Here is an 18204-nt window from a genome sequence, read left to right as displayed (position 1 = left end):
CGCGTTCGTTTTCAAGTTTCCTTTATTGTAGAGCCGTGATACATGCATGATCCACGGTGTTCCACGGTTTCATTGATAAACATTGATTATTGTGAGAGTCTGGTGAGGAGATATGAATTTGTTATATCGTTTCATGCATTATACGCTATTCCATACGTCACGAGAGTTTTATTTATTTATTTTTACCTTAGTCCAGAAGGTGCACAATGTATCGAAAAAATTTTACGCAAAATTGTGGAAATTATTTTAGAAAATAAAAGATTAAACGAGAGATTGCGTGACTTTGCGTCGAGACCAGTGTAAAACCTCCATATTTTTAATGTAGCAGTCGATTTTTAAAATCACAATCTCTCTCTTTCTCTCTTATTCTTTATGACATTGCATGAGAAATATCACGCATTTAATAATTTCCAAAAACTTTACGAAAACTGCAAAATTCAATAGATTGCATTTCCTAAACTAATAAATATAAATAAATAAATTTGTATTTTTCTCCCTTTCCCTTTCTCTTTCTTTCATTTAACACAAGACAGAGTAATTCATTAAAATGACATAATATGTATGAATATATGATTTAAAAATCTTAGTACCAGATTTACGATAATTGTGTACATTAACAAGTGAAATATACGCGCTCTCGACAAGTCTGATAAGATACACAAAATTACAAAAATATGTCACTTGAAGAAACACTCAGTTGGACTAGATATTTGATGCATTATTCACATTACGAACTCTCCCACAACTTAATGCTAACTAAATACAAATATTGTACCTTAATATTTTCTCTGAAAAAGCTTACCGTAAACAAATAAAAATGACAAAGATATTATAATTAAATGTCGTCGTCGTTAGACGCGCGCTTGTAAAAGGCGCGCGAGTAAGAGGCGGGTCCTTGTAAACCGCAAAACAAAAAGCCGCGTCGCCAGAGGACAAAAAGCACCAGACCGACCGGAATCGCGAGGAGCAGCCCGATCAGTACCCCGACGAGTATCGCAGCGTCCTTTTCCGGTCGTGCGTTGTAAATATCCAAACAGCGTAAGTGTCGATCGGCCAAGGATATGAGCGTCTTACCTGCATGTTCCGGCGGTGCAGAACACGTGAGATCACTGATCTTCTTCCCCATCAGTTTCTCCCCATATTGAGGTAATACGGTCCCGATCTTGAGCGCGCGAAAACATTAACTTCGTTAATAAAAGCTGACTCGATATATAATTGTTAAATATAATATATTGTTAAATATCTTACCAGATATTGATTCTTGCAGTCACAACTCCAACGGTTGTATCCCAAATCCAATTCTTCGAGCTTGTCCCATCTCCCGACGAGCAACATCGGCAAATATCGGAGAGCGTTAGACTTTACAATCAATTTCTTTAACGGCGGCCACATCGCGCCTTCAGACGTCTACGATAGCACAGGAATTTTCATATTCAATTTTATACGTATAGTTTTGTATTCTTAATTATATCCCTAAATAAGTTTTTTAAAGAAAGATAAAAAGGAGACGAAGCACTGTGCGGACTGTGAATTACTTCAAACTGTTTTTCTATGGAAAAATAATGAAGAACTTATATTAAGCGTGAAGAAGTTCATACAAATAATCAAATTGACTGTTTTTTATTATCATGTTTTGACGTTAGAAGTTATTACGCCTAAAAAGAATGTGATTGTATATTTTACTTGTGTGTGTATAAGATATTCATGTCTTCCCTATTTTTGTTTTAAGGTTTCAGAGATATTAAACCTTTTTTTGTTAGTACAATAACGTGTAAAATAATATATAACTTTATTTCACGTGCTAAGAAATACGCACTTCGTGCGTGAATGATACATGATCAAACATGCGATATCTCTAGCTGCTATCTTTACTTGCTATCGCGAACACTCCTAGTGTCAAAAGCTCAAATTGTACAATATCCTATTGGATTGTAACATATATTCGCTCCGTGTTTTTAGTGTTTTTAATAACATGGGTAATATATATTTGTTATTTTTTGTAAGAAATTGAGACTTTATTTAATTTCTTTTTTTTTCGAGAGAGGACTCGTTAGTTGCCTGATAGATGGAAAAAAGTATTAGAAAATAATGGTGAAAATTTCAAAGATTGACATGGTTATTATTTTCTTGTAATAAAGACTCAATTTCTTCAACAAAGGCATCGAATTAATTTGCACGCCTAATGTTTATAATTTGTGCGAGACTTCACACTTCGTAGCATCTTTTGCTACATAATCAAGCATTATATATTTTGACATACCTTGAGCACTATGGCGTATTCATCAATCCTGTCTAATTTTGGACAATTTTGCACGTAGAGATTTTCCAAAGCGATTAACTCTGATAAACCGCCACCTCCGATTTCCGTCAAAGCTGGCATATCGCATAAACTAAGTTCTTTAAGTTTCTTCAGGCTCGGGAAAGCGTTCACGCGATCAATAACGCGTATCGGATTAAAATCCAAACGGAGATATTCCAAGGCCTTGGCTTCTTCCAGAGGCCTGGGCAAAACTGCAAATTGGTTGCCCGCTAGATTTAATTTCCTTAAATAGCTAAAAATCGAAAAACGAATTTCAAAGAATATCATTATCAAGGAACACTCAGGAAAACCTTTTACAATGTCAGACGGAATAGTTTCAATTAAATAATTTGATGAAAATGAAATTTTTGTTTCTCGATCTCTTACGTGGCATGATGGAACTGAAGATTCGGCAATTCCTTCAGCTGGCAGTAGCTTATATCTAATTCCTCCAAGTATGACAAGCTACTGATTGCTATGGATGTACGATAGTCGAATACACCGAAAGGATTTCCAGAGAGATTCAGCACTTTGATGCCAACCAGGTGTTCGAATATACTTTGATGTAACCAGTGAAGTAAATTGTCGGCCAGATTCAAAACTTTTAAATTCGACAAAGGTTCGTACGCCTCCGGCGAAAATTTGCCCTGAAATGCTCGAAAATAATGATCACGTACAAAGTTAATGTTGTGTTGATTAATATTAACAATGAATCCTGAGATCGCTGCAGAAAATAATTAATATTATTAGAACGGAAGAATGTTCCTGATTATATTTTTTGCGATATAAATGAAAAAGTATAATTTGAGAAAGAAGAAAGTTTTATCCCTTCTATAACATGTAACAAACGACAGTTACTGTCATGTGTTTGGTATGTCACTACTATATATTTCTTAATAAATTAGTATTAAATTAATTTTATGTAACTAGTGATGTTACGTAGACGTTAAAGTATCTCAACAGCTTCTGTATATACAAAATTACAAGCAAGTAATACTCACAGAATTATAATAAAATATAAATACATAAAAAATCTAAGTGTAAAATTGACAGACCATATAATTAAAATAGATATTTAAGTTTCTGTTAACAAAAACATCTTATTTTTTTAATATTAAAATAATATTAGTGCTATTATTCATAATGTTGTTGCGTTACCTCAAAGATGTGCGGCCCTAGTAGCTCTGACGTAAGTTGATTGTGACTCAGGTCCAATTCAGTGAGATTAACAAGTTCTTTAAATGTGCGATAATCAATAGTGGTGATATGATTCTTCCGTAGAATTAATTTCTCGACGACTATCCTCGGAAAAGGCGTGACGTGCGTCAAGTGATTATTCTCGAACGAGATTTCTTTCGCCGTTACGTTCGGCCATTGATTATTCTCGAAATGATTCTCCAAAGCCAGATTACTGCAGTTCACGTAGGTATCTGATTTTTTGTTAATATACATATTAACAAATATCAATTGGCACGATAAAACAAATTAGAAAAGAAACAAAATGGTACATAATTGATGGGTCATTTAACACAAAATTATTAAATATATTTGTTAACACAAAGGTTAACCTTTATTAAATATTAGTTTATTAAATCATTATAAAATTGATCACTTTTTACCTGTACAAGTACACACGGTACACAAACTCGCCGGTTTCGTTGCAGTATTGTTCGTTTTACTTGCAACTGAACCCGAAGTAACGTTTCTCGAGTCATTTTCACACTTCACGAGAAGAAATGCGGCGAACAGAACAATTGCTACTCGGATATGCATCCTGGAGCGAAAGAGCGACCACTCCAAATTTCGTCGCGCTGTTAACTGTTAAAATCTGACCGTATCAACACGACTTCACGTGATAACAAAGTACAGCGATAAGATAACGTTAACTCGTAATTACTCATCGTTCAGGGCAAGCGAGGGAGGTGCTGAGAAGCAACTCTTCTCTATCGCGATAACAATGTAACATCTGAATCGCGTCAAATGTTTTCGCCTCCATACGGCGAATAAAATTTACTTGAATCGTGCGTAAAGCTGCATTGTACATGGTCGCTTAAAATATCAATTTAGGTTTAAACATATATTAAATCAATATGTAAAATTATACATGTTACATTATAAAACATTAATCTATTTCACACACATGCATACACACACGTATATTAATGTTATAATGTGATTTAATATTAATCAATATTATACCGTATTGTGTATGTGATGTTACATTGACATAATTCTATTATTATGTTATATTAATATATATTGATATCGAGACACATTATATCGCGACAGAAATTTTTTCATATAAATGAAAGCATTCCTTTTTTAAGCGTTCTGTTGGCAAAACGTACGAGTTATTGTAAAAAAAGAAGTGATTGAAATGCGTTTTTTCAGAGTTACCGCTCGATTTGAAATTGCAGCTAATTGCGAAATGTGGTGAGCGTCAATCGCCGTTGAAAGTAATTGGGAGAGTCGAGTCGCAGTACTGCTCCAACATATTCTCTAAACATTATGAGATTCGAGATAGTAAACATTCTACATTACCGACTGTCGATGAAAAATACAACGGAGAAAAATACGTACAGAGAAAAATTCCACTATTTTTATCGTTTTTGTTTCAAGAAAACGTCTCATCAAATCGCCATGCAGAGCGTCGCGGAATTGTTTTCGAGGTGTTCGGTCATCCATTCGAGTCGTTTATCGGCGAAAACGTCGACCGCAGCGCCATCCACGGGGTGCTCGGCGTACTCGAGCAGCACCGCCGCCGTCGCGGCGAGAAACCTTCGCGAAAAGTATTGAATCGATGACGTCACAAAAGACGAGACGAGTGGAAGGAGTAGATAGGGCAGACGGTCGCGGTTGAAAAATGTCCGATCACTCGAATTTGTCTACGTGAAAGCGTGGTAAACAGAGACTCGCGTTCGCAGTGAGACCGGCAGACGAAGCTCGCTACCGGCGCAACGTTGACGCGTTCCTCCGGTTTCCGGCGTGGCGCGATCCTGGCACGTGTGCGGAAAATACGGGCCGCCCGCGGTGCACTCGAGCGCTGCCGAGTGCACGACGGTTCGATCGCGTTGTGAACGTCCTGACGGAATAAAACAAGTGATACGACGTATTATCGACGATAGTCGATTGCGCGCGAGGGCGCCGTGCTGCGTGTCGGAGCAACGCTTCACAATAGGATCGACAAGGTAATCGGCAAGCGACCGATCTCTCGTCGTTACGCGCCAAGCGCGTATGCGGCCGAGATAATCGATTCGTTCGCTGACGCGTTCCCAACGATCCGTTCGGCAGGGAAGAGGTTAGGTCCGTCGAGTTAGCTCCCGGAGCGCCAGATGCGAGCCATCGCGAGTGAACGCCCATTTTTCTTCACGGAAATTGGGAATCGCATGGCAGTCGCGAGAGCGGTAGAAATCGCGTTCCCATCGATTCTGCGCAGCGACAGCGGCCTTCTCGCCGCTGCCTTGTTGATCGTGCGTTCTCGGAGTCGGCGTCACCGCGTCCACGGCAATCGCATTTTGGCGCATGGTATCGTTTCTCGCGAGGTCCTTGGTGGACGATCGCGGAGTGTGCGGCGAAATCGCTGGAACGCTCGATCCTTGTTACCTGGATGTAGCGCGAGGAATCGATATTAGAAATAATCGATGAGCGATTGGATATTCATTTTCAATCGTCCCTCTTGACGTCGCTTGAAATTCAATCGATTTTTTCCTTCCTTCGTACGAGTCACGTAGTTCGATCGTTTCGCGTAAGAATTTGGGGTACTCTCGGGATGGAATCGAATTTAGGCCGGTATTCATAGTCGGATCTTATATTTAAGACCGTCTTAAGTTTATCTGCAGATGTTGTATAGATTATTTCATTGGCTACGGAGTATCTGAAGATACACTTAAGGGGGGAGCCTGCTTTAGAACGTTGAAAATAAGGTATAATTTTACGAACTTTTTTGGAGAAACTATACAGCGGATCATTATAAAACTTTGATGCATTTATTAGTACATGTTTAAAGATAAAAAAATTATTTTTTTATTTGAATATATCGCCTGTAGAGGTCGTCCTGGAGGCATTGTAAATTGGTGAGCATTCTCCTGCCTCCAAATTTCATCCAAACTGAAAAATTGAAATATGTTCTCGTTATTTATGAATTCCCATCGTCGATGAACCTTTAATATTCATAAAAACATTAAGTCAAACAATTATTTTTGCATGAAAAAGTTCAAAAACTTTGCCTAAAAATCGTACTTTTGTGTTCCAAGCTCCACCATTTTGGCACTTTTCAACTTTTTTCTTCTCTCTTTGGTTCATCGACGATGGGAACTCATAAATAACGAGAAGATATTTCAATTTTTCAGTTTAGACGAAATTTGGAGGCAGGAGAACGCTCACCAATTTGCAATGCCGGCGACGCGGCTGCACTAAGATTTCTCCAGGACGACCTCTACGAGCGATATATTCAAATCAAAAAATAATTTTGTTTATCTTTAAACATGTACTAATAAATGCATCAAAGTTTTATAATGATCCGCTGTATAGTTTCTCCAAAAACAATTCGTAAAATATACCTTATTTTCAGCGTTCTAAAGCAGGCTCCCCCCTTAAGACGGTCTTAAATATAAGATCCGACTATGAATACCGGCCTTAGTGAGCGGTAGAGGAGCGTAAAATTTATTATTGCTATCTGTCGGATACACGTACGTAAACAGGTGTCACCTGTGAACTGTGCGGTTCTAGAGGCGCGCCAATGCGGAATAGAATCCATCACATTTTGCTAGCCGCGATCAGCTGATTTTCATGTGTATAACAGTCTCGTATGTTTGTTCAGAATTTTCACGCTTGCGTGCGTAGATCTCACACGTGCCGCAATTATTCTCATCGTAGGTGTACGATCCGCGAACCGCGTCTCTTTCGTTCAACTTGCTAATCGCGACGACGGATGTCGTTCCTCCGGCAATCGTTACATGCGTGACGTAGATGTTGCTCCCGTCGTTATTAAATCCGTGATCGAGCTAGAACGGGTTATTACTTTTTTTGCTCCTCTTATTTTAATTTCTGCATTTCCTCCCCCCCCCCTCCCCTCCCTTTCTTTATCGTATCTTTTCAAAGACAGCCAGTATAAGAAGCGAAAAGAGTATGCGCGGTCCGCAGAGTCCGCGGCGTAAGTGTAATGTATTCGCAGGGCGGGTTTTAATCGCAACTTTTCCGCGTTGCGGCGAATAGCGCAGGTCGCGCAGGTTAGCCGGTCGATGATCGACGGGTAGTAAACACGGCGCCGGTTTTCCCCCGAGTACAGAGGTAATGGGCACGTGCTTGTGTCAAAGTGCGGTGAATTAGGTACTATTAGCTTAGAGTTAGTTGTATTTTATTATATTATTAGTGTGTACAAATTAATTTGATGCTTTTTTTGTAAAAAGAAATTAAGCCTTTACTTTCTCTTCTTCGGGAGGAAATTTGTTAACTGCTTTCGGTAGATGCAGAAAAGTATTAGAAAATCGTGGTGAGTATTTCGAAGATTGACACGTTTATAATTTTTGTGTAACAAAGGCTCAAGTTTCTTCAAGAAACGCACCGAATTAATTTGCACGATAATTATTCTAGTAAACAACATGCGGAACAACAGATGTTGTCTTCTCTCGCTCGTTGTTTGAAGACGTGTCTCTTACTTATACACTTTCATACATCGTGATAAAAACGGTAGAAAAAAAAAACGAAGATCGCAATAATTTGTTTTGAGTGAGTTTTCTCTTGATTTAGCTAGAAATAGCGGCATGCGCTTTTCCAAGAACAAAGATTAAGGGCGATGTTCATAGCATGATCTTACGACGAGGAAAGTAAATCGTCCGAAATCAATGAAAGCCCTAAAGCTAGTGGCGTCGATGTCCCCCTTCCCTGTCTCCCCTCCGTTCCCCAATAATGGCATTTAAATGCTGTAGCGCATCATTTGATTGCCACGTAATGCGATAGGACGCGATATCCATTCTCCTTTCTTTTCCTTTTTATTTTCGTTACCTCCCCCTCACTCTCCCCCTCTCTCTCTTCTCTCCCTTCCCCATCCCTTCTCTTTTCTATCTCCTCCTCCTCCTTTTTTTTCCCTTCGTGCTTTTAAAGTTCTAATTCAACATGCACAAGTATACGTGTTATTTGGGGGGAGGGGGATGGTAAGCAATCAGTAAACGGAGATAAACGTGTACACCAGTTTAATTGGAATTTTCGCAGTGTAACTCGATTGAACGAACATTCCACGTTGGCGAATGTGATTAGACAAGTGGCCGACGCAAAGCGCGCACTTGGCAAAACAGACTTCGGGAAGATTCGGGACGAACGGAGAATGGGGATCGCCAAGGAGGAATGATAGGTAAACATGTTTGTGGGAAATCCGCGCAAGCATCGTTCGAGCGGAAACGTTGACCGGGAGGGTGAATTGATGATTGACGAAAACGCACGTGCGACAGGATGCAAGAGGGCAATACCGCGGTTGCGCTAGCGATGGTTACTCCTGGATACGATCAGGACCCTGCAAGTGGGGTTGCGGACTACACGACTCATCAGGATCAGGCGCAGTTTGAGGCCGACAAACGGGCCGTGTACAAACATCCGTTGTTCCCGCTGTTGGCGTTACTTTTCGAGAGATGCGAACAGGCGACGCAGAGCTCGGACAACTCCACGTCCGAGAGCTTCAACATGGATATACAGGCCTTCGTCCAACACCAAGAAAGAGACCGAAAGCCTTTCCTGATCAATGACCCCGAGATTGACGGTTTGGTAAGGCGAAATATAGTTTTCTCGATAGAAAAAAGTAGATCTTCAACTGTTGCCTTAAATTAAATTAATTTGCACATTATTATTAAATAATTAAGTAATAGAGGAAAGTCCCCGATTATGAGATACCATATCGATTTTGCCGAATGTAAGGAAATCTATAGGCAGAATTTAAAAATGTAATACGTTATCTTGAAGAGAATTTAATAAGCTTTAGGTTGGTCAAATGAAAAATCTAATTTAAATATTATTTTTTCTGAAAATTAAAAAAATTTGAAAAAAGCTTTACGCAGGATCGAGAAAGTGTGCTCCTAATATAATCGGTGTTAAAAGTGCAAAATACATCAGTATTGCAAGTAAAAAACTTTATTAGATAGTTTTATAAAAATACTGCTGCCACAGCCTTCGCCAATCTTCACGATTCTACTGTCGACGCTTCCTCGTTTTTCTAACCTCCATAGTCAGATTCTATAAAAATTAAATACACAGAAATTCGTAATATAAATTCGTATTAACTTTTCTTTAACCTTAAGTAGTGTTTTCTTTCTTTTTATTACACTACATAATCTTCATATTCGAGCAATAATTATCTCATATTAAGAGTACCCTGAATATCTCATTATACGAGCTACACGCCTAGCGGTTCCGCGATTACGTATAAGTACCGTAATAATATCACCGAATGTAGAGGAAAGTCCCCGATTATGAGATACCATATCGATTTTGCCGAATGTAAGGAAATCTATAGGAAGAATTTAAAAATGTAATACGTTCGCTTGAAGAGAATTTAATAAGCTTTAGGTTGGTGAAATGAAAAATCTAATTTAAATATCATTTTTTCTGAAAATTAAACAAATTTGAAAAAAGAGCTTTACGCAGGATCGAGAAAGTGTGCTCCTAATATAAGATACCTTGAGAAATCGGTGTTAAAAGTGCAAGATACATCAGTATTGCGAGTAAAACACTTTATTAGATATTTTTATAAAAATACTGCTGCCACAGCCTTCGCCAATCTTCACGATTCCACTGTCGACGCTTCCTCGTTTCTCTAACCTCCATAGTCAGATTCTATAAAAATTAAATACACAAAAATTCGTAATATAAATTCGTATTAACTTTTCTTTAACCTTAAGTAGTATTTTCTTTCTTTTTATTACACTACATACTCTTCATATTCGAGCAATAATTATCTCATATTAAGAGTACCTTGAATATCTCATTATACGAGCTACACGCCTAGCGGTTCCGCGATTACGTATAAGTACCGTAATAATATCACCGAATGTAGAGGAAAGTCCCCGATTATGAGATACCATATCGATTTTGCCGAATGTAAGGAAATCTATAGGAAGAATTTAAAAATGTAATACGTTCGCTTGAAGAGAATTTAATAAGCTTTAGGTTGGTGAAATGAAAAATCTAATTTAAATATCATTTTTTCTGAAAATTAAACAAATTTGAAAAAAGAGCTTTACGCAGGATCGAGAAAGTGTGCTCCTAATATAAGATACCTTGAGAAATCGGTGTTAAAAGTGCAAGATACATCAGTATTGCGAGTAAAAAACTTTATTAGATATTTTTATAAAAATACTGCTGCCACAGCCTTCGCCAATCTTCACGATTCTACTGTCGACGCTTCCTCGTTTTTCTAACCTCCATAGTCAGATTCTATAAAAATTAAATACACAGAAATTCGTAATATAAATTCGTATTAACTTTTCTTTAACCTTAAGTAGTGTTTTCTTTCTTTTTATTACACTACATAATCTTCATATTCGAGCAATAATTATCTCATATTAAGAGTACCCTGAATATCTCATTATACGAGCCACACGCCTAGCGGTTCCGCGATCATGAAATCTAACCTCTACAATTAAGCAATTCAACAAATCGCGTATTTTCCTGTTACTACGATTCCACTCTATCATTGCATACTGAATTTATTGCCAGCCATTTCTTTATTATATAATAAACAAGGTTTAAAGACTAACCTCAAGTTCCTTTGACATGTTCACAATTTCACAAACCTTTTCTCGCAAAGGCTAAACGCAATAACGAACAATGAATTTTTCACTAAATACATTTTACACCAAGAATAATAAGTTCATGGTGGAACTAACAGATGGTGCTCAATAGTTTAGCAGAAACCCCATTATCTCATATTAGGAGCATATCTCATAATAGGGGATTCTCTATATCGCGTACACACACACGCGCGCGCGCGAAATGTTTGCGTTTGTAAAAATCGAGATGTTTTATGTAAAATCGAAATTGCAGAGTGATTTATTTCACATCCAGTCTGATCAAGATAAAGACAAAGATGCTCGGGCAGAATTCACTTCTCGTCCTTCCCCGTACGTAGAATCAGATTCGTGCGAGATCGCGATATCGCGACGAACAAAAGAGCAGCGACGAGAAAGACGATCGACTTTTAAAGAAAGATTGATGAAACCCGAGTCCTCTCGTTCTCGCGGACGTTGCAGATGATCAAGGCCATACAAGTGCTGCGCATTCACCTCCTGGAGCTGGAAAAGGTGCAGGAACTGTGCAAGGACTTCTGCAACAGATACATCACGTGCCTGAAGGGCAAGATGCAGAGCGAGAACCTACTACGGAGCGACTACAGCCACCACGGGCACGACATGGGTCCGTCGAGTGGAAGCAACGGCAGCAGTCCGCTACAGGTTAGACGGTTGTCCGATAGTTGCTACAAAAGCGAGACTCCCTCGGGTCTGTCTGTCCCCTTACCAACGTAGATATCCTCGTAGTCGAAGGGACGTACGCGAGTGGCGATGTTACCTTTTGCCTCGTTGCGACGGATCGCATCGTCCAACGATCGCGCGGATGATCGATTCGGTCGCATCAAGAGCGTACGCGTACGTCCCTTCCGTTATTACAGAATTCCCATCCCTGCTCTCTGACGGCTAGTTGAGACATATATTTGCCAGGTGCTGTCATCTACAGGCAATGATGAATCGGGAGCTAACGGATTCAGAGTGAGCCGAGGGGATCCCGTGGCGGAGAACGATGGCACGAATCCGCTCGCGCGAGAAGAGAGCGTCAATCACGACCAACCGTCGTCGGTCCGATCGTCTTCCGCTGTCCAGCGTTCGGGCAGGTCCACTAACCAAGACCACGACGATCCGCTCTCGCCGCCCGCGGTGCACGGAAGCACGCCTCTCTCGCAAATCGGGGCGCACGCGTGTACCCCGGTTAATGATATGTATCTTGGTCAAGGTGAGCCGACCGATTTCCTGCAAAAGCGATGTCGTTGAATCTGATTTGTTCTGTTTGCTAGTTTCATGATGTTGCATTGACATCATTTCACCGGCATTCATGAAATGTGGATTAACACTGAAATTTATCCTGGTTTTCTTTATTGTTAATTTTTTTCTACTCAGATACGTCTTGGAGGTTTGGCAATTATAGTTTCTAGCAAAACTCCGTTGAAATTCATTTATAGATGACAGTATCGAGTATCTGCAGACTATCTCTGATAGAGTTTATTTGGAAGAAGCTGGATACTGGGGGCTTCTTGCGTTGCGAGAAAGGGAAAAAGAATACGTGGATGTCAGAAATACTAACGATGAAAAGTATCTCGGTTAGGAATATTGTATTTCTCTTTTCTTGCGGCGCGCGCAGAATATTTTCATTATCCTTTACGATTTTCTATACTTTAACGCGTTAAGTTTAAATTTTAGACAATCTACTTAAACAACTTGAAATATTTGCTTTTGAAAAATTATCGTGATTCTCACTTTACAAGATTAGGAATTTCGTTCTCGAGAAATCTCAGAAATTTATTCTACTAAGAGAATTGGCGCATAAAAATTGCGTGTGCGTGTGTGTATATATAAAAATATCTACACACATACAACCATGATTATAACTTTCAAAGTATCATTAAACTTGTGACGCGATCGCATTATGTTACGTACATCGTAGTGTCTAACGGATTACGGTATACTAAACACGTTACTCGTGTTTAGACATTACTGTTGCAGGTTCACCTTCCCCAGCGGCGAGCGAAGATGAGGATGAAGGTGCCAGTAACGCGGTTTCAAATCATAGCGCTGGAAATCATAGGAGTAATCACAGTAGTGCTAGAAAAGGACGTCAGAAGCGAGGTGTTTTGCCTAAACATGCCACCAGCATCATGCGAACGTGGCTTTTTCAGCATTTAGTAGTGAGTATCTGTTGAGAATTCGCTACAACGCAACGTCGTGTATACATATTGAGCACGTGTACGATATTTGTATGTATTAATCGCAGCATCCTTACCCAACCGAGGACGAGAAACGTCAAATTGCCAGTCAGACGAACTTAACGCTGCTGCAAGTAAACAATTGGTTTATCAATGCCCGTCGACGGATTCTGCAACCCATGCTGGACGGGGCAGGTGCGGATACGGCATCGCGCGTAGGAAAACGCCATAAAGTTTCGAAACACTCGGTACAGCAACAGGCGAGTCAGCAGCAACAAGCGGACTGGCAGTCCGAAGATTCCGCAAGTGATTCGGGTTCTAGCGACGGTGAGGGTGTCGCTAGATCGAAAGACGGTAACGATAGCGACGAAGATGATATCCACTGACCTCTGCCGATCACCGAAACGTCAACCTCTTTACGGTACCTTCAAATCCAGTTGCTCATTACAGTATTAAGATATTCGAGAATAGATATCGCTTTAACTGTCAAATACGTAATTAATCTCATGAAAGTTAAGGATATGTGGGTAGGGGTTATCACGCTCTCTGATCATTCGATACTTAAACCAGTCGCTACCATTTATGCAACTGTCAGTTTATGTGACAACTAATTAGAGTTTTCATTTTCGGCATCGGAGATCGTCGCAATATTGTTGAGTCGAGAGGGGAGAACTGAGATCGAATAGGTACTAGAAAGAGCTGCTAATTTAAATATACAAAAGTATAAATTTGCATTAAAGCTGTGAGGAATATTATTTATTTTTCGACGAAACATTTTTAAGTGATCGCCAGTACGTGTGCAAATAGTAACGATATACCCGTGCTTTCCTGAGAATTATGATTTTTTCTATTAGTTCAATTTTTTCATCTGCCAGAGGCATGAGACATGTTATTTATGTGACATTCGTAATATATTGAAACAAATATACTCTCTCTTTCTGCTTTGTACATGTAATTACATTGATTATTGGTAGATTAAAAATATCTGCCATAAAGAGATTTATTTATTACTTGTATTTTCTTTTTTAAAAGGTACGTTCTCGGCTAGAAAATTATAGACGTAACAATGTCACACAAATTTGTTCTTTATATATATATTTTTTTATACACTATATTAATTGTGTTCAAAGATTGACTATTGCCAATTTTTCAGTCATACACACACACACACACACACACACACACACACACATTAATTTCGATTGAACACAATAAAATAATGAGGAGAAAAATCAAATCTTCATTTTCTGTTAGCTCCTTGATCTTGCTTATTAGTTATTCCCTTATTTGTTACAACTAAATATTGTTACCACTATCCCACTATACTACTATTGCTACCATTATAGCAACTTCAATTTTTCTCATTATCGCTATACTGCGTCCAGTGAGAGAACATCGTCTGCGCACATAGGCGGGCTATAAGTGGCATGTAGTGCCGCTCTATACTCAGTATACGTAATACGGCATGCTCGGGCTCGGAGCTCAGCTTAGAAAAAACTGAGCGGGTGAAATAATTTCGACATACCACGAGCTTGTACGGAATGGACGTGTTTTCGATAATGTTCTCTCGCTGGACGTAGTATACTGTCTACTATTGTTAATAATACTATCACTATTACTATTGCTGTTCCTTCCATTGCTGCTACTATTACTATCGCTACTATAATACTATTACTACTACTACTATTGCTACTATTCTACAACTATTATTATTACAACTATTACTACTACTACTACTATTACTACTACTATTACTATTACCATCGCTGTTATATTCGTACTATTACTATTAACGTACTATTATTACTATCACTATTACTACTACTAATACTAGTATGACTAAGATTTATACTTCTATTTGTATTTCTATCGCAACAATCTCAGTCTTCTGTTAACAAGAGAAACAAGAGAAAGCTGAAAATTCACGAAGTTTCTGTGCTTGCAATTTTATATAATTTGTATATATTCCTTAAAATAGAAATTAATTGATTAATTTTTTCTCCGTATTTTTATAACTTGTATGTAGCGATATAATATTGATAATGAAAACTGATAAAGACCACGGCTAACCCACAATAATATGAAAATTATAAATTAACTGATTAGAAAAAAACATTATATATGTAGTTCGTAAAAAGATAACTTGGACGAAGCCTACTGAAATTTTTAAATTTCGATAAAAACGCTATACTATATGATATTAATTGTATTTTTCGTGCCATTAAAGAGCGTGGTAACTTCCGCGTTTAGTCTTCGTTCCGCTCTGCAGTGTCGTGGCATAGCAAAGTGCTGTCCCTCCATGATAATAATAATGATGATATGAATAATAATGATAATGTTAATTATCATACTATTGATAATGATAATAATTATAACTATAATTATGTAATAATGATAATAGTAATAACAACAGCAGCAGCAGCAGCAGCAGCAACAATACACAACACAATGATGACATAATACTTTAAATATATGATGATTATATATTTTTAAACTCTAAGTGTCGCGTTTTCAAGCGTGTACTGTACGCATGTGTATGTTACACATGATACTATTGTACATATTACATGCGAAACTTTCCGTGTGTATGTGCGTGCGTGTGTGTATCTCTGCTGCGTGTACGTGAGAGTGAGAGTGAGAGGAGAGAGAGAGAAAAAAAGAGAATTATAGAGATAAAGCAAAGAAGAAATATTACTAAGTATGCGAAAGAGAAGGTAATAACTTTTCTTATAACTGAAAAATTGAATATTTAACAAGATACATGCCATTGTAGAATGTTAACGTTTATGCACAGGCTGTCTACATATGATCATTACGTTTTACTGTCGATGCAGTAGGGATGTTTCCTTTACGTTTTAACACGGAGGAGATTCCTTTATCTTGAATTCCCCGCAAGGTTTAGCACCCGTTGGCAAACCATAGCCGTCTTCTCTCCGATATGCCCGTGTACATATCGTTCTTCCTGATCCGCACATCGCATGTATATTTATGCTTTTTCGATCCGTCATTTCCGCGCGGTCCGTCCATTGATAAGAAGCATTTCTATCTATCTCGTTGTATCACGCCGTTAGATTCGACGCGTGAAGTAACGTAGCAGAAATTAGTCACTCCCAAGTCCATTGATTCCACAGAAAGCTGTAGTCATCGTTCTCCCAATGGGTCAGCAGGTCCGGCAATGGTGGAATTATCGCGATTTTCGACCAGCTCATTTCAATTCGGTCGATATCGTTACAATCATGATTTCTTCTCACGAATCAGTTATTGATAAGCGAACTGGCACTAGTCACACAATCGTGGGAGGAAAATGTAATTATGTAATACAGCCTGGTGATGTCAGGTGACCTTAAAATAGCCAGATACGATTTTTCTGTTGTACTTATATATTCTTCGCTTACAACGAGTTTCTTGATGTACATAGCCGATTGACCAGAGTGCTTCCATCATTATAGCTTACGAATGATTCAGGTTGAATACACACTGCGTGTAGTTTTGTACGTTGTTTCCTTTTAAGAAATCGATTCTCGTGTATAATGATATATAAGTTCCACTTGGTAGCTTGATCGTAACTTCGATCACGATTACATCGTAGTAATCACATGGACGTTTAGAACATGCGACGTGACTCGAGTAAAACGATATCATCAGTTGCAGACAGCTGATAGCATAGATTCGTGTACGGTGCTACGACATCGGTTCGCTTAAAGTAATAATAATAATAATAATCGGCTGCAACGATAACAAAAACAAAAAAAGACGAAGCGGGAAAACATTGCTTATTGTATTGTACGATGCTTTTTTTTCTGATTTAAGGAGAACACCTGTTCGGACATTCGCCAAAGTGCTTCGCGTACCACGTAAACGGGCCGTTTGTAACAAGCAATAATGCACACAGTCGCATACGCATTCAATTTCAACGAGACGAACAACAACAGATAATCAGATTTCTTTAACAATTATTGCTTTGACGAACCACCTGTGGGTACGGGACTATATTGTATTCAAGATAAATCAATTTAATGCTGAGATAATGCTAGATATTAAGAGGTAGGTTGTAAGGCTGAACCATGTATACGTATGTGCTGCGGCACCAAACGACTGTGATAATTCGGTGGGCGGTGCCCAGCCCTCCTACTTCATCCTTGTATACAGAAAATTAGTTGAGAAAAGCGTAAACGATTGCCGAAGAGGTTGAACGTGTCGTATCGGAGCGTGCGTAACGGAGCGATGTCACCCATATGCACGTGGATAAAGCCAAAACATGTGTACGCATTTGACATATTTTCACCAGGTACTTTCATTTTTTTTTTTACATGTAGTAGCCGTAATAAAAATCCTATGACGCGTGCATATGGAGTCTTAATACGAATAGGAAGCATTAACGTCTGCCGCATTCTTCGCATTATCGAGTACGAAATCTGTCGATTATCTGTCGAGAGAATTAGATTAAAAAGGAGTAAATAAAAAACGAAGGTAGAGATGGGTCAGAATATAATGTGGTCTTTGACGTAACGCTGAACAATTTCGTGATTGTTTTCACATTCGGTGATTATGATTATTAATAAATCATTAAAATAATTGGTTACTTCGGTTCTGTATGACATATATAATTACGTTATGAAAAATGTTAAAATACTTTCAGTTACGTTGCATGTTGTTTTTTAGTTGTATCCTTATATTGTGCAGTATCTTCGTCTCGTACAATAATTCTCTCAAAGATTCGATAAATCCGTCATTCCTAAAGACAAACAAAGACGAACGACCCGCTTCTAACTTTGTCGAAATTTTAAGAGTCGTAAATAAAACATATTATATACTTACACATGCATACTAAAAAAAAGCATAAATATATAAATTAAACACTTCTTTCCCGTGTACATCAAAGCCCTGTTAAGTAAGTTGTTTAACGATAATAAACGCCATCACGCTTGCATTATTTCTTTGTTTTATT

At 38.5% G+C, this 18204-nt stretch overlaps 2 protein-coding genes and 1 long non-coding RNA gene across 4 annotated transcripts; 1 reads left to right on the top strand and 2 right to left on the bottom strand.

The window, feature by feature from the left end:
- Positions 1 to 4: 4 nt before the first annotated feature.
- LOC105276573 (leucine-rich repeat neuronal protein 2) lies at positions 5 to 4400 on the bottom strand. The gene is made up of 6 exons (XM_011334305.3): positions 3919 to 4400; positions 3458 to 3729; positions 2687 to 2946; positions 2261 to 2552; positions 1249 to 1407; positions 5 to 1162 (listed from the first exon to the last, which is right to left on the bottom strand). Exons 1-6 carry the CDS (start codon positions 4070 to 4072, stop codon positions 836 to 838), a joined length of 1464 nt encoding a protein of 487 aa, XP_011332607.1. The 5' UTR covers positions 4073 to 4400; the 3' UTR covers positions 5 to 835.
- A 62-nt stretch (positions 4401 to 4462) lies between these two features.
- On the bottom strand, positions 4463 to 5016 carry LOC105276572. The gene is made up of 2 exons (XR_893420.2): positions 4880 to 5016; positions 4463 to 4798 (listed from the first exon to the last, which is right to left on the bottom strand). It is a non-coding gene; the product is annotated as an uncharacterized LOC105276572 (long non-coding RNA).
- Positions 5017 to 5140: 124 nt separating this feature from the next.
- Positions 5141 to 18187, top strand: LOC105276571 (homeobox protein PKNOX2-like). Of its 2 annotated transcripts, none has more exons than XM_026974424.1 (8): positions 5141 to 5487; positions 8510 to 8648; positions 8746 to 9055; positions 11536 to 11736; positions 12001 to 12289; positions 12516 to 12653; positions 13042 to 13238; positions 13325 to 18186. In XM_026974424.1, the coding sequence occupies exons 3-8, from the start codon at positions 8747 to 8749 to the stop codon at positions 13640 to 13642; spliced, it is 1452 nt and encodes a 483-aa protein (XP_026830225.1). In that variant the 5' UTR covers positions 5141 to 5487; positions 8510 to 8648; position 8746; the 3' UTR covers positions 13643 to 18186. The 2 variants fall into 2 exon arrangements, with proteins under 2 accessions (XP_026830225.1, XP_011332606.1); XM_011334304.3 differs by lacking the exon at positions 12516 to 12653 and having other exon boundaries at positions 5161 to 5487; positions 13325 to 13677; positions 17067 to 18187.
- Positions 18188 to 18204: the final 17 nt, after the last annotated feature.

This window comes from Ooceraea biroi, chromosome 12 (assembly GCF_003672135.1).
Source record: "Ooceraea biroi isolate clonal line C1 chromosome 12, Obir_v5.4, whole genome shotgun sequence".
Lineage (NCBI taxonomy): Eukaryota > Metazoa > Arthropoda > Insecta > Hymenoptera > Formicidae > Ooceraea > Ooceraea biroi.
The sequence above is the reverse complement of the archived record's forward strand: the minus strand, read 5'-3'. Positions and strand labels throughout refer to the sequence as shown.

Excerpts from the sequence above, each read along its gene's own strand:
- LOC105276571 (XM_026974424.1), top strand. The coding sequence starts at position 8,747 with ATGCAAGAGGGCAATACCGCGGTTGCGCTAGCGATGGTTACTCCTGGA. Across the intron at positions 11,737-12,000 it reads ACGGCAGCAGTCCGCTACAG|GTGCTGTCATCTACAGGCAA; the intron begins GTTAGACGGTTG and ends TATATTTGCCAG. Across the intron at positions 12,654-13,041 it reads TAACGATGAAAAGTATCTCG|ACATTACTGTTGCAGGTTCA; the intron begins GTTAGGAATATT and ends ACTCGTGTTTAG.
- LOC105276573 (XM_011334305.3), bottom strand. The coding sequence starts at position 4,072 with ATGCATATCCGAGTAGCAATTGTTCTGTTCGCCGCATTTCTTCTCGTG. Across the intron at positions 2,553-2,686 it reads CTTCAGTTCCATCATGCCAC|CTATTTAAGGAAATTAAATC; the intron begins GTAAGAGATCGA and ends TTCGATTTTTAG. Across the intron at positions 1,408-2,260 it reads AATACGCCATAGTGCTCAAG|ACGTCTGAAGGCGCGATGTG; the intron begins GTATGTCAAAAT and ends GTGCTATCGTAG.